Source organism: Salvelinus fontinalis, chromosome 4, assembly GCF_029448725.1.
Source record: "Salvelinus fontinalis isolate EN_2023a chromosome 4, ASM2944872v1, whole genome shotgun sequence".
NCBI lineage: Eukaryota > Metazoa > Chordata > Actinopteri > Salmoniformes > Salmonidae > Salvelinus > Salvelinus fontinalis.
Genome location: NC_074668.1, coordinates 11,511,947 through 11,527,345, shown reverse-complemented (window position 1 = coordinate 11,527,345; position 15,399 = coordinate 11,511,947). Strand labels below are relative to the sequence as shown.

The window sequence follows — 15,399 nt, the reverse complement described above, 5'->3', positions numbered from 1 at the left end:
GGTGAGATTTAAATGTCATTTGTAAACGCTGATAATTAGGAAGAAGTTTATAGTTGATCAATAGTCCTGTGTGTGATTCAGCCCAATCGTGGTGGTGTTGTTATTTTTGGATGCATAAATCACGATATAAGTCATGTCAAAAGGGAAGAAGTGCATGTTGTTGTGTTTGTATTGTTTTGTTTTTGTCTCGCTTCAATACAAATCTCACCAGATTGGGTCTGCTGGAGGGTTAGCTCTCTAACTCCCTGACCTCGTAACTCTGCAGTGAGGTCGCCAAGATGATAGGGGAGTATAAGCCAATTTGTGTTATTCTTTTTGACATGTGTCTTAGACATTTATATTAATAATATTAGTAGTAGGAATAATTTGTCATACAGTAAATAGTTGGTCTGGATTTCCTGAATCAGAAATGACCCAAACTAAACTGTTGTTCTGGTCTGTCCTCTCCCGAGGTTATGGCAAAGGTGACCACAGATGATGGTATGTCGATGCACGGAAGGGATAATTCGACCAAGAACAGTGTGAGCCTCATCCCCTCTAACCGGCTGAAGTAATGGCGACAATGCCGTTCAATATGGCGCTTCACCACTTCTACCTGAAACCTGAGTCCGAGCCAGTAACCTGTACACAGCATCCAGTCAAAGCTATCAACTGCCTTTTCTCTCAGGAGTGCGACATGAGTCCACCTGGAGTGAGCACGGAGAGAGATCCTGTCCAAACTTCTCTCATGCTGCTGACGTACTGGTAGGAAATTGGACAAGACATAATAGACCGTAAAGGATGATGCTCAGGTGCTTTGGAAAATCAGATTATTCCCCAGATATTGAAACGGGAAATTATCAAGGGTCATCGACTTTGAACATGTGTCATTGGGAGGACAAACTGAAACACTATCTAAAGAAGAAAATGAAGAAACGCCAGAAGAATGAGTGCCGTGAAGGGGGGGAGGGGGGGGGGGGGGTCAACCGTGCCCATAATTGATTTAGGCTTACAAAAATTGTTTATTTGGTGTATCCGGTTGATTGTGGTCTGCACACTGCAAAATGTATAGTCATTTAGACAAAAAAATGCATTGAGATATCGATCTGTCATTTACATGCCACTCACGACAAAAGCTCCAGCTGAAATGTCATTTCCAGAATCCATAAATGAAATTGTCTAATGAAGCATGTGTAACTGTATGAAGCAAAAGTCTTAAGTTAAAACCTTCTACTGCAATGGTTTTGCAAGTTGGATTGTACAGCCCATAATGAAGGGTTTGAAAGGATGACGTGTCTGGTTTTGCGTGTTGATTTTGTTTACTTACGATGTATTTTGATAGAACCTCCTTTGATAGTTTAAGCAATAACCAAATTAATAAAATGTAAATAATTATCAGTGAGAAGAGGGAATGTGAGGGAAATGTTGTCTGAAGACAACTAGTTCCATGTAGCTCAGTTGGTAGAGCATGGCGCTTGCAAGGCCAGGGTTGTGGGTTCGATTACCACAGGGGACCAGTATGATAAAAAAAAAATATATATATATAAAATGTATGCACTCACTACTGTAAGTCGCTCTGTATAAGAGCATCTGTTAAAGTGTGCAAAGTTGTCTTCAAGGCAAAGGGTGGCTACTTTGAAGAATCTCAAATATTTTGATTTGTTCAACACTTCGGGTTACTACATGATTCCATGTGTGTTAGTTTTGATGTCTTCACTATTATTCGACAATGTAGAAAATAGTAAAATAAAGAAAAACCCTTAAATGAGTAGGTGTTCTAAAACTTTTGACTGGTACTGTATGTAAATTAGATTTCTACATTTCATTTTGAATTACATTTATAAATACTTAAAAAAATGTGTATAGAAGGGTGTGATTTTCATTTATTTTAATATATTTTGAATTCAGGCTATAACAACAAAATGTAGAATAAGTCAAGGGGTATGAATACTTTATGGCACTGTAAATCCAATTTATAATTTTATTCCTAGCCGATCACCACACATTTATTTAAAAAAAAACATTTTTCTCCCCAATTTCATGGTAGTTAAAGTCTTGTTCCATCGCTGCAACTCCTGTACGGACTCGAGGGACGCAAAGGTCGTGAGCCGTGCGTCCTCTGAAAACAAGACCCTGCCAAGCCTCACTGCTTCTTGACACACTGCTCGCTTAACCAGGAAGCCAGCCGCACCAATGTGTCAGAGGAAACACAGTACAACTGGTGACCGTGTCAGCGCGCATGCGCCCGGCCTGCCACAAGGGTCACTACAGCGCGATGGGACAAGGACATCCGGGCCGGGCCAAACCCTCCCCGGACCACGCTGGGCCAATTGTACGCTGCCTCATGGGTCTCCCGTTCGAGGCCGGCTGTAACACACCCCGGGATCGAACCCAGATCTGCAGGGACGCCTCTAGCACTGCGAAGCAGCTCCTTAGACCGCTGCGCCACTCGGGAGGCCTCACCACACATTTCTGTAGAAAAGCCAACGATAAAGGCTTGCGGTTTTTTGTTTTTGTATTGCGCTGTTAGCGGTAGGTGCCCTTGATTCAGAAGCCCTGTGCACCGGTTAGGCAAAGTGTTCCGTTTTGAACCATTTCATTTGCCTGAAAATATTTTTTTTTAAATCTGCCTACTCAGCAGACCAGAAGATCTGTGGCTAAATTGAGTACATCTACTGCGCTGGCCAATCGGAGAACTCCAAATCACCATGCCTATAGCTTCCATGACCCCGGCCACAGCAAACTTTGATATTAACCTACATTAGCTTTCATAACTTTATAAAAGACCAGAGAGAATGTCATAGAATACAGCAAAGAGCTGCTATTTTTGTTTCTCTTTTTATTCAACACCATTACAAAACATCTCTACTTCCACTGCAATGAACGAGTAGCTAAGTGTATCAATAGTCCTGTGTTCTTTATTATTAGCAACTCGTTGTGTCTATTTTAATATCAAGGAATTTCACTTTCTCAGGTCATAGGAACAACATGAATTAATGTATGATTTGGATGCGGTGCGACTCGAGTTTAGCCGTCAGGTGGAAGACTGCTTCCCCTCCCTATGGTTCCTCCGCTGAGACTAATATAGTGTTCGACACAACTAGGAACTCTGGAGAAAAAAACAAGTTCTGACTTGGAAGAATCTTTTTGAACGGTCATCCAACTCGGAATTCAAAGTCGGAAACTCGGGCATCTTTCCAGAGCTCAGACCTGAAGATCACTGACATGATTTGATGTTATTTTTTTCACAGTTGTCTTGAAAGCACCATGACCATCAGATGCAGGTACCATCAGTCCAGTAAAATAAAAAGCAAATTATTTCAATTTTTGCTCAGCTGTGCCTCGGAAGTGCTACACCAAGTGATCTATTTTGTTACCAAAGCTTGAGATTTGAAATATAATATGGTCTGAGAAGAACAATATTGAAAGGCCAGGCATACAGACAATATGCTGTGATAATGTATTAGGCCTACTGCACAAACCTAATTCCTCCAAAACTGTTTGTATTATGTTAATCTAAAAAATATGTAGTCATTTTTTAAAGAAATTCTGAGCGGTAGTTCACGGCTTGCTTTTTGACTGCATAAGTTATCTTGACTCAGAAAATGTTATGTTCTATTGTGAAGCAGAAACCATATAAATGTCAGTTATGCAACTTTACTGATACTTTTTTTTATGACAGGGTAGGTCAATCCATCAGAGATCACATGCAGTTTGATCACATACATATACGACTTGGATATTCGGAAAGTATTCAGACTCCTTAACTTTTCCACATTACTTTTTGTTACATTACACCCTTATTCTAAAATTGATTTAATAGTTTTCCCCCTCATCAATTTAAACACAATACCCCATAATGTTACACCAAAAACAGCTAATTTATTACAAATAAAAAACAGAAATATCACATTTACATACAACACCCTTCAAAAGTTTGGGGTCACTTAGAAATGTCCTTGTTTTTGAAAGAAAAGCTAAAATCTTTGTCCATCAAAATAAAATAAAATTGAGCAGAAATACAGTGTAGACATTGTTAATGTTGTAAATGACTATTGTAGCTGGAAACGGCTGATTTTTTATGGAATATCTACATAGGCGTACAGAGGCCCATTATCAGTAACCATCACTCCTGTGTTCCAATGGCACGTTGTGTTAGCTAATCCAAGTTTATCATTTTAAAAAGGCTAATTTATCATTAGAAAACCCTTTTGCAATTATGTTAGCACAGCTGAAAACGTTGGTGGTGATTAAAGAAGCAATAAAATTGGCCTTATTTAGACTAGTTGAGTATCTGGAGCATCAGCACTTATGGGTTCGATTACAGGCTCAAAATGGCCAGAAACAAAGACCTTTCTTCTGAAACTCGTCAGTCTATTCTTGTTCTGAGAAATGAAGGCTATTCCATGCGAGAAATTGCCAGGAAACTGAAGATCTCATACAACGCTGTGTCCTACTCCCTTCACAGAACAGTGCAAACTGGCTCTAACCAGAATAGAAAGAGTGGGAGGCCCCGGTGCACAACTGAGCAAGAGGACAAGTACATTAGTGTCTAGTTTGAGAAACAGACCCCTCAGAAGTCCTCAACTGGCAGCTTCATTAAATAGTACCCGCAAAACACCCGTCTCAACGTCAATAGTGAAGAGGCAACTCCGGGATGCTGGCCTTCTAGGCAGAGTTGCACAGAAAAAGCCATCTCTGACTGGCCAATAAATATAAAAGATTAAGATGGGCAAAAGAACAAAGACATTGGACAGACGAACTCCCGGAGCATCCCGGAGTTTGCCTCTTCACTATTGACGTTGAGACTGGTGTTTGCGGGCACTATTTAATGAAGCTGCCAGTTGAGGACCTTTGAGGCGTCTCAGTTGTGCACCGGGCCTCCCACTCCTCTTTCTATTCTGGTTAGAGCCAGTTGGCACCGTTCTGTGAAGGGAGTAGTACATGATGCTGCCACCACGCTTCAGGGTGGGGCCAGATTTCCTCCAGACGTGACGCTTGACATTCAGGCCAAAGTGTTAAATCTTGGTTTAGACAGACCAAGGAATCTTGTTTCTCATGGTCTGAGTCCTTTAGGTGCCTTTTGGCCAACTCCAAGCGGGCTGTCATGTGTTTTTTTCTGAGGAGTGGCTTCCGTCACGCCACTACCATAAAGGCCTGATTGGTGGAGTGCTCCAGAGATGGTTGTCCTTCTGGAAGGTTCTCCCATTGCCACAGAGGAACTTGAGAGCTCTGTCAGAGTGACCATTGGGTTCTTGGTCATCTCCCTGACCATTGCCCTTCTCCCCCGATTGGACGGGTGGTCAGCTCTAGGAAGAGTCTTGGTGGTTCCAAACTTCTTACATTTAAGAATGATTGAGGCCACTGTTCTTGGGGACCTTCTATGCTGCAGACATTTTTTGGTACCCTTCCCTAGATCTGTGCCTCGACAGTCCTGTCTCGGAGCTCTTTGGACAATTCCTTGACCTCATGGCTTGGTTTTTGCACTGTCAACTGTGGGACCTTATATAGACAGGTGTGTGTGCCTTTCCAAATCATGTCCAATCAATTGAATTTACCACAGGTGGACTCCAATCAACTTGTAGAAACATCTCAAGGATGATCAATGGAAACAAGATACATCTGAGCTCAATTTCAAGTCTCATAGCAAAGGGTGCATACTTATGTAAATAAGGTATCTTTTGAAAAAAGGGTTTTCACTTTGTCATTATAGGGAATTGAAGGGGAAAAACTATTTAATACATTTTAGAATAAGACTAATGTAACATAAATGTGGAAAAAGTCAAGGGGTCTGAATACTTGCCGAAGGCACTGTATTGTGATGCAGAACAGTAATGTCAGTTAGGTTGCTTTACTGATGAAGATAACATACCTGGACCTGCCGGAACATGCCAGGCTGGTATTCATCCAGCCAGTCCACGTGCCACACCAGCAGAGAGCCATCCATGGGGTGGATACTGAACAGCATGTCTGCCCCCCTGTTCCAGTCCTCCAGTAGCACCTCTACCTGGTGCTCCACCGCTGCAGCAGGCAGGTGGGTGGACGCCACGTCGGGTCCTCGCTCGGCCGCTCGCCTAGAAGCCTCCTCTACCTCCTCATAGTCAGGCTCTGGGAGACCGACAGACAGACAGGAGAGCTCATATCCAAAGACCTTTCATTTCTAGGTTAAAGCGTCAATCAGCAGGTGAAACAATAACAAAGCGATCTCCCCAACCGTTTCGCTAAACAGCTGAGGGATAGGGCTGGAGAAATGTAACCACTCAAATTCATAGAGCTACAGGGCTGACCATCCATGACAAAATTATAGTTTTAACCCTGTTTTGTGACTATATTGTGTTTCTTTACATTTACTTTGTTTACAAACAGTGGAGTAAAACAAGCTTTTATTTCTGGTTCTGATGAGGTACGACAGTTGAACTAAGCTCATGAGGCAGTTATATGTTATATTGTTCAAGAAACAGTGGGTATATTTCATTAACTCCAAATTGGATGAAGCAACTGCAGATTGCCTCTAAAAAATGTTATTATATTGCTCTATGACTTTTTATTTTATGACATGTTGTGCAATCTGGTAAAGTGTGAGAATGCAATCATTTAGGGCACATGTGTCAAACACATTCCATGGAGGGCCGGGTGACTACGGGTTTTTGTTCCACCCTTACTTGATGGATGAATTAAGGTCACTAATTAGCAAGGATCTCCAGGACAAGGGTTGCCTACCCCTGGTGTATTCACTAGGAACCAAACCTAAGCAAACAGTCAAAACTCTGAGGTACTAACATGAACTTGTCCAATTTAAAAAAAAAAGCTTGTTTTCTTTACAAAGCATTTTCCGTTGCAAAACATTGTGTCCTAATGAATCCACCCCTGCTCTCTACCTAGTACCTACCCTCCTGGGAGTGTTCCGAGTGGTTCTGCTCCACACTGCCTCTGAGCTGCTGCAGGAACACCTCCATGGCCAGGGTGAGAAGCAGCTCCTTGTTGTTGAGCCAGTGCACGGTGAAGGGCCCGCCAGGCTCCTCGTCATCTCCCCCACACAGCGACGTGATAGAGGGCAGCAGGGGGATATCTGCTCCAAACAACACACCAATACTGGATCACTTAACTGGTGTACAGTCATTTGTGCCCAGAGTTGGTCCTGGTTGCAGAGCCCTGCATTACCCTGGGACTCCCATATCGCCCGACAGAGAAATGTGCGGCGCAGTCGGAATGGTTCATGCTGCGGGCGGGCAGCGGACGGTCAGAAATACAAATTCAGGATGAAAATATTATTTTATTTCCGCAAATGATTTAATAATGGCCATATCGCCGTTTAAATGCACTGTGATCTGTTATCACATGAATCCCTCTCAGTAATTCTGGCTCCTCTTCTCTAACTGGGGCTCGTTACACAACCGGCTCACGCCTGCTTCAAACAGTAGTGGTGGCAAATATATATATATATTTTTTAAATCTGATGTGATGTGATTGAGTTTGTGGCCACTTCTGATGAATTATAAAATAAATTATCAGCTTGCAGTTCTCACTGGAAAGAATATTAATCATTTTCTACAGGTAATGAAATAAATGGCAATTATGATTGGGCACTAGTCAGACTATCAACAGCCTATTTGTTGCCTTTCCATTCGCTTACTGACAGTTTGAATTGAGATGATTGTAAGTTTACAAGGTGAACAGGGACTTTCTGTCTGGGCTGCTTTAAATGACTTTGACTTTATTCCAACCAGCAAATGTCTTATGAAATCATGCATTCATTGCACATTATAATGCATAAGATGGAGGTTTTGAAGATGTGTAATTTTAACATTGCGGGACAGGGTACAGGAGCTGGAAGAGATTTGGTGGGAGCAGGTGGGATGTCGGGAAAAAGAACCTGCGGGGGCGGGCGCAGTATGAAATCGTGCAATCCTCTACCTGGTTGTTCTTGGGCAGGTCACATTATCCCTAAATATGTGTGATGATCAGTAGAGTTGGGAACTGCCAGGGACCTCACAATACAATATTTTCTAGAGCCCGACCGATGTGGTATTTTTGGTCCGATATCGATTCCGATTGGGGGGACAAATCGTAACCCTACCGATATATCTGCCGATATACTGTTTCATAGTGGGGAAATTAAAAAGTGTAATTTTCCCAAACTGAATTGGCATCCAAAAGAGCAATTGTTCAATAACTATGCTTGATTTCATACATTGTGACAATGACATCATGAGTATGGCCGCAATTGTTCAGAAAAACATGATTCCCTTTTTTCCATCCCATTTATTGAATATCGTTTAACGGTTGAATTATCATCCGATACTGCTATATTGGCCGATAATGTCAGTGAACCGATATCACAATACTTAGGTGCCGATACGATTGTGTACGTATTGCGATCCAAAACTGTGATTTTATTGCGATTCCATGGTCCAAACACTGCTCACAATATGTCTGCTGCAGAGGGAAGCGAGAGCCATGAGAAAACGAGTTTTGATCAGTCATGGAAATAAGTGTGGGAAACATATTAGCTCCCCATTTAAAAAAAAGATGGAGTACAAGCTATGAATGAAAAATACTAGTATTTTGGTGCAGGTACTGCCTAATAATATCACGATGTTGTCAAAACGATACAATATATTGTCAAAAATAATATCCCGTTATGTAACTGTATCAATTCCACCCTTCATCACTAACGGTCAGTTAGAGGGGCTTATATTATTGACTCTTAGGCATAACCTCTGCGTTGTCATTCTTATGCATGAAGTACAGAAGGGGTTTACGACAGGCTCTGTTATCCTAAAATGAACTGTTAAACAATGTAAACAACGTAAACATCCTTGAATTAATGCCACTGAACCACTGTTTGCGTGCGGTACCTGTGGCAGGGTTGATGCTGGCAGCGATGTGGAAGTGGCAGAGAGCGTTGGCATGGGGCACGCTGTTGGTCTTGTGGTTGTGGTGACTGTTCTGCTGGGTCGGAAGGCAGCCGGTCAGGGAGGGCTGGGCCACACCTCTCAAGGGGGCTCTCCACGACTCCTGCAGATTCAACTGAAGCAACAAAATGGCTCCTAAGTAGGGATCTCGCTCTCATTTGCTTTGGAAAACCAGACCGGAACTAAAATAGTACCTCTGATATCGCAGTCAGTGATGTTAATGAATAACTCAGCAATGTTAGCAGACTTTCCTCTGGGCATTGAATATACATTTGCATATGTATTTTTCCTGCAATGTAATTCGTCCCTTGCTCCTCAATATTTTCTGGCAAGATGCATAACCATGTAATGACAGTCTTCCAATAAGGAAATGTTCTTTACACAACTAAAGTGAAGGCAATGCATCTGATGATATAATTAGTTACTAGAGCACCTCAACAAAAAACAAAATACATTTGTCCGCAAAATGAACAGACGTACTTTAATTAATGGATGTACAGTATAGAAACAAGATTTTTTTAGTGATGTTCTCAAGGGCTGCGAAGCCTGGAAAACGAGCTTCCTGTCAGATATCCTTTTAGCTCTAAGCCTGTTACGCTCTCTTAACTTCTCACCAGCCTGATGGACTATGCGGTGGAAACATTCTTCCTACCTCCAGGGGATTCCTGTCCTGTGTTTTGATACGAGAGGGAGTCTTCTTGCTGCCTGACGATTTCAGTGAGTCGCTGCTCTGTCCGTTATTATTAACGTGACTGAGCGTGTGTCCGGACAGCAAGCTGTCACTGGGAAGCAGGGTCTCGGCCCACAGGCGACACACACTGTCCTTACAGCATGTCAGTAGAACATTGCACACTGAACCCCTGGAGGGAAAAACACAGAGGACACAACTCCATCAGGTCAGGTATGGAGAAACATATTCTAAAGACTTAACGATGGGCCTTACCGTGGCATGTACTTGCTGGTCTTCCTCCAGGAGAAGCCTGTTACAGAGCGTGGGTGTGCCAGGTAGACAAAAGAGAAGTCGAGCTCGCCCTGAGCGTTGTGCTCCGGTGGGGTGAACAGCTTGGTCACGCCAGACTGCCATTTGCTGGTGCCGTACCAAACTTTGACCAGACAGTCGTCCTGAAAACAACGGCATCACTGGGAGTTAGTACACAAAGGATTACATGGCTGTTGTTAGAATGCGTTTCTCTGTAAGGTCTTTACTTAAAAAAAGGAACATCTTTATGCGCATGAATGGACACCAAAGGCCACCCACCTGTCCGGCAGTAGCAAAGAATTCTCCATCTGGAGAGAACTTCATGAGCTGAATTGGGGTGGCGGTTCTATTAAGATGAGGGGAACACAACAATACATCAGATGGATCCATGAGAATGTTTTTTGGGGGAATCTTTTTTTATTCTTCAAAACAGGCTACATTTGGACTATTTCATAGTGCAGTTCTTACTTGCAGTGCCAGATACACCTCCAGGGACACCGAGGGTCACCAATGGTGATGTCTGTCTGTTCCCCTTCCTCATCAAAACCATCGCTGATATTGGACCACAGCTGGAGGCTAGCGGACCCAGTTAAGAGACGAGTGCCTGTGTGCAAAATATAAAACAAAGATCAGACAATGGAGAGAGAGAAGATTATTTTTAAAGAACACAGGACGTTTTAATTTGCAAAGATAGTATCAAGAGCAGTGGGTAATCTTAACCTGGATCCATAAAGCTTATTACAGAGCAGAGATACTATCAAGAGCAGTGTGTGGGTTTCTTATTTTTTCTCATGTTATTCAACTGTTACTATACACCTGTAACAAAGATAGCTCAGATGTTCGAGTGCCATTTGAATTTGGAAAGATACCAAATATACATAGAATAATGAATTTACCTGTGGGGTCCCAGGCCAGGTTACGCACTATGGACTGCAAAACAAACTGTCCACTCTTCTGCCACTGGTAGCTCAGTTCCTGTAAGAACACAAGCATTCAAACGATCAAATCCAAATTGTCAATACCAAGTCATTAGGAACAATAAATTAATAAATTTCCTCACATATTATTTGTATCAGGAAGTTACACTGCAGTCAGTAAGAATCAATTACTATTAGAGAATCAATTACTATTAGAGAATCAATACAAATAGCACTTACTGCTGATGTCCTGTCCTTCTGGTTCATGAGCTGAACCGGCTCAAAGACACAGACAATACTTCCATAGGAAGCTGCAACCTGTCAGCAGCAATTGAAGAGAAGGGACATTTTATTCAATGTGAAGGCTTGACCTTCTCACTCTCATTATACCATAACAAGTACCAAGCACAATATTGTGAATTTTGAAAAGGACTGTGAGCTGCAGCCTACTGGTTAGAGTAAAGATGATTAAAGATATGAGTACTGCAATTATGACTTAAGATAGTTGTGGTAATAGCATCCACACAAATTGTAAATAACCACATGAATTATAAAAAATGTCTTGGCAACCTTAGAAACGTAATGTCATTTTACTGTAGCTCTTTACACACTCGTACCTGTATACGGGTTGAACATTTTGACACTGATACATTTTTAAAATTGGAATGAAATGGCTGTACAGTAACATGTGTTATATGACGTCAGAACTCTGGCTCTGCGGTTCACATCGGTGTGTGGGTTTTGACTGACAGATGTTCAGAACTTGGGTGACAAGCATATCCCTCCCACTAATTGGGCAACTTTTGCAAATGTTTTGCTGTCTGAGGGAGGTAAATGCTGTAAATTAACAGGCCTATGTATACTGAACAAAAATATAAACACAACATGTAAAGTGTTGGTCCCATATTTCATGAGCTGAAATAAAAGATCCCAGAAATGTTCCAAAAAGCGTACCTTTTTCGCTCAAATTTTGTGCACAAATTTGTTTACATCCCTGTCAGTGAGCAGTTCTCCTTTGCCAAGATAATCCATTCACCTGACAGGCATGGCATATCAAAAAGCTGATTAAACAGCGTGATCATTACACAGCTGCACCTTGCAATTGGCATGCTGGCTGCAGGAATGTCCACCAGACCTGTTGCCAAATAATTTAATGTTCATTTCTGTAACCTCAAATGTCGTTTTAGAGAATTTGGCAGTACGTCCAACCAGCCTCACAACCACAGACCACGTAAGACCAGGACCTCCACATCCGGCTTCTTCACCTGTGATGAAACTGGGTTTGCACAACCAAAGGATTTCTGCACAAACTGTCTCAGGGAAGCTCATCTGCGTGCTCGTCATCCTCACCAGGGTCTTGACCTGACTGCAGTTTGGCTCCGTAGTCAACTTCAGTGGCCACTGACACGCTGGAGAAGTGTGCTCTTCACGGATGAATCCCGGTGGCGGTGGGGTTATGGTATGGGCAGGCATACAATGCATCGTAAAGTATTCAGACCCCTTTACTTTTTCCACATTTTGTTACGTTATAGCCTTATTCTAAAATGTATTCTATTATTTTTTCCCCCTCTACACACAATACCCCATAATGACAAAGCGAAAACAGGTTTAGAAATTTTTGCTTATTAAAAATAAAAAATACCTTTAAGTATTTAGACCCTTTGCTAAGACTTGAAATTAAGCTCAGATGCATCTAGTTTCCATTGATCATCCTTGAGATGTTTCTACAACTTGATTACCTGTGGTAAATTCTGGAAATTGATTGGACATGATTTGGAAAGGCACACACACCTGCCTATATAAAAAGGGCCCACAGTTGACAGTGCATGTCAGAGTAAAAACCAAGCCACAAGGTCGAAGGAATTTTCCAGTAAAGCTTCGAGACAGGATTATGTCGAGACACAGACCTGGGGTAGTGTACCCAAAAATGTCTGCAGCATTGAAGGTCCCCAAGAACACAGTGGCCTCCAGCGATCTTAAATGGAAGAAGTTTGGCATGACAGCCCGCTTGGAGTTTGCCAAAAGGTACCTAAAGGTTGGCACCATACCTGGCACCATCCCTAAAGTGAAGAATGGTCGAGGCAGCATCATGCTGTGGGGGATGTTTTTCAGCGGCAGGGACTGGGAGACTAGTCAGGATCAAGGGAAAGATAAACAGAGCAAAGTACAGAGAGATCCTTGATGAAAACCTGCTCCAGAGCACTCAGGACCTCAGACTGGGGTGAAGGTTCACCTTCGAAAAGGACAATGAATCTAAGCACACAGCCAAGACAAAGCCGGAGAGGCTTTGGGACAAGTCTTTGAATGTTCTTGAGAGGCCCAGCCAGAGCCCGGACTTGAACCCGATCGAACATCTCTGGAGAGACCTCAAATTGCTGTGCAGCGACGCTCCCCATCCAACCTGACAGAGATTGAGAGGATCTGCAGAGAAGAATGGGAGAAACTCCCCAAATACAGGTGTGCCAAGCTTGTAGTGTCATACATAAGACTCTTGGCTGTAATTGCTGCCAAAGGTGCTTCTAGTGGTTAGAGTGTTGGGCCAGTAACCGGAAGGTTTCTGGATCAAATCTCCAAGCTGACAAGGTAAAAATATGTCGTTCTGCTCCTGAGCAAGGCAGTTAACCCACTGTTCCCCAGGCGCCGAAGACGTGGATGTCGATTAAGGTAGCCCCTGCACCTCTCTGATTTCCCTTACAACAAAGTACTGAGTAACGGGTCTGAATACTTATGTAAATGTGATATTTCAGTTCTCTTACTTCGTCATTATAGGGTATTGTGTGTAGATTGATGAGAAATAAGGCTGTAATGTAACAAAATGTGGAAAAAGTCAAGGTGCCTGAATACTTTCTGAATGCACTGTAAGCTACAGATAATGAACACAATTGCATTTTATTGGTGGCAATTTGAATGCACAGAGATACCGTGATGAGATGCTTTAAGCCCATTATCATGGCATTCATCCGCCAGCATCACCTTGTGTTTCAGTATGATAATGCATGACCCCATGTCTCAAGGATCCGTACACAATTCCTGGAGGCTGAAAATGTCCCAGTTCTTCCATGGCCTGCATACTCAACAAAAATGTCACCCATTGAGTCTGTTTGGAATGATCTGGATCGATGTGTACGACAGCGTGTTCCAGTTCCCGCCAATATCCAGCAACTTTGCACAGCCGTTGAACAGGAGTGGGACAACATTCCACAGGCCACAATTAACAGCCTGGTCAACTCAATGCGAAGGAGATGTTGTGCTGCATGAGGCAAATAGTGGTGACACCAGATACTGACTGGTTTTCTGATCCACGCACCTACCTTTTTGCATATCTGTATTCCCAGTCATGTGAATACAGCCATAGATTAGGGCCTAATGAATTTATTTAAATTGTATTTTTTATTTTATTTAACTAGGCAAGTCAGTTAAGAACACATTCTTATTTACAATGACGGCCTAGGAACAGTGAGTTAGCTGCCTTGTTCAGGGGCAGAACGACAGATTTTTACCTTGTCAGCTCGGGGATTCGATCTAGCAACCTTTGGGTTACAGGCCCAACGCTCTAACCACTAGGCTCCCTGAATGGTTTCCTTATGTAAACGGTGTATTTTGAAAGATGAGACATTTAGGATTATAATAAATACCCCTGTGATGTCATACAAGCAAGCCAAATACCTGTGAGTCCAAAAGTGCACATTTCCACATTATAAAACTCATGTAATATACAGTGTCAGTTTATGATCACTATGTTTGATGTACATTTACAAGGGTTGTTCTGAACCGAATTAGTCTGTCTATTATTAAGAAAATTCACTGTGGCACACGCTAATGTTATCATGATACCAGAATTTTGACTTCCATATCGATACCAGGTTTAGTATCACAATACTCAATATCACCATACTGAATATCAAAACGATACCACAAAAAAAAAAAAGACTACATATTAGCCAAAGTCACAGAATGGCACTTGATCCAGACAGATAAACTCAGCTACAGCTCTGTTAAATCGTTAGTTCAATATCATTACATTTGAACATTGTCAAATTTTTGGAAACAACCATGTATGCATGAATTGAGTAAATGATCAATCAATTTGACTTTGTAACTTCAAAACAATATATTGGTAATCATTTATTTGAATGATTAATATCTATTGATAAACTGTGTAAATCAAGATGTAGCCTAGGTCTATTCACAATACAGGTGAATGCATATTATTCAATAGGAGTGTGTGCATGCATTGAGTTATTGAGCTTGTTTTAGCTGATTCCATTGGGCTACAAATGACAATCCCTTCCATTTAGGACTATTTTATTGGCAACTGATAAGATAATCAGCACAATAAAGTAGTAAGTTAACAACATTTGCATAGATGGGTTAGCTGACACCGTCACGCAAACAATGCACACGCTTCTATGGGGCAGAAGTCCGCGTGTTGTAGTGATTCTGGATGGCGAGAACGACAAGAAACTGCCATGTGGGGAATCGTTTCATCTTGTTCTTCATACCATGTCTTATTTTGACTGACCTTATGTCTATGCTAATATGGGTAAAATTCGCTAACAAACAACTAACGAGGTATTTGACAACAAGTGCTCATTGTGCAAATGTATTT

General features: G+C 42.0%; 1 protein-coding gene across 9 annotated transcripts in view; it reads right to left on the bottom strand.

The window, feature by feature from the left end:
• Positions 1–15,399, bottom strand: part of LOC129853079 (dmX-like protein 1) — a 65,435-nt gene that overhangs the window by 45,673 nt on the left and 4,363 nt on the right. For all 9 annotated transcript variants that reach the window (XM_055918756.1, XM_055918755.1, XM_055918758.1 and 6 more), the window contains 9 exons: positions 11,031–11,108; positions 10,770–10,848; positions 10,342–10,477; positions 10,153–10,219; positions 9,838–10,016; positions 9,547–9,754; positions 8,838–9,009; positions 6,869–7,048; positions 5,852–6,087 (listed from right to left, as the gene is read on the bottom strand). In XM_055918756.1, the coding sequence (XP_055774731.1) occupies positions 5,852–6,087; positions 6,869–7,048; positions 8,838–9,009; positions 9,547–9,754; positions 9,838–10,016; positions 10,153–10,219; positions 10,342–10,477; positions 10,770–10,848; positions 11,031–11,108 (1,335 nt within the window). The remainder of the gene's footprint in view (positions 1–5,851; positions 6,088–6,868; positions 7,049–8,837; positions 9,010–9,546; positions 9,755–9,837; positions 10,017–10,152; positions 10,220–10,341; positions 10,478–10,769; positions 10,849–11,030; positions 11,109–15,399) is intronic.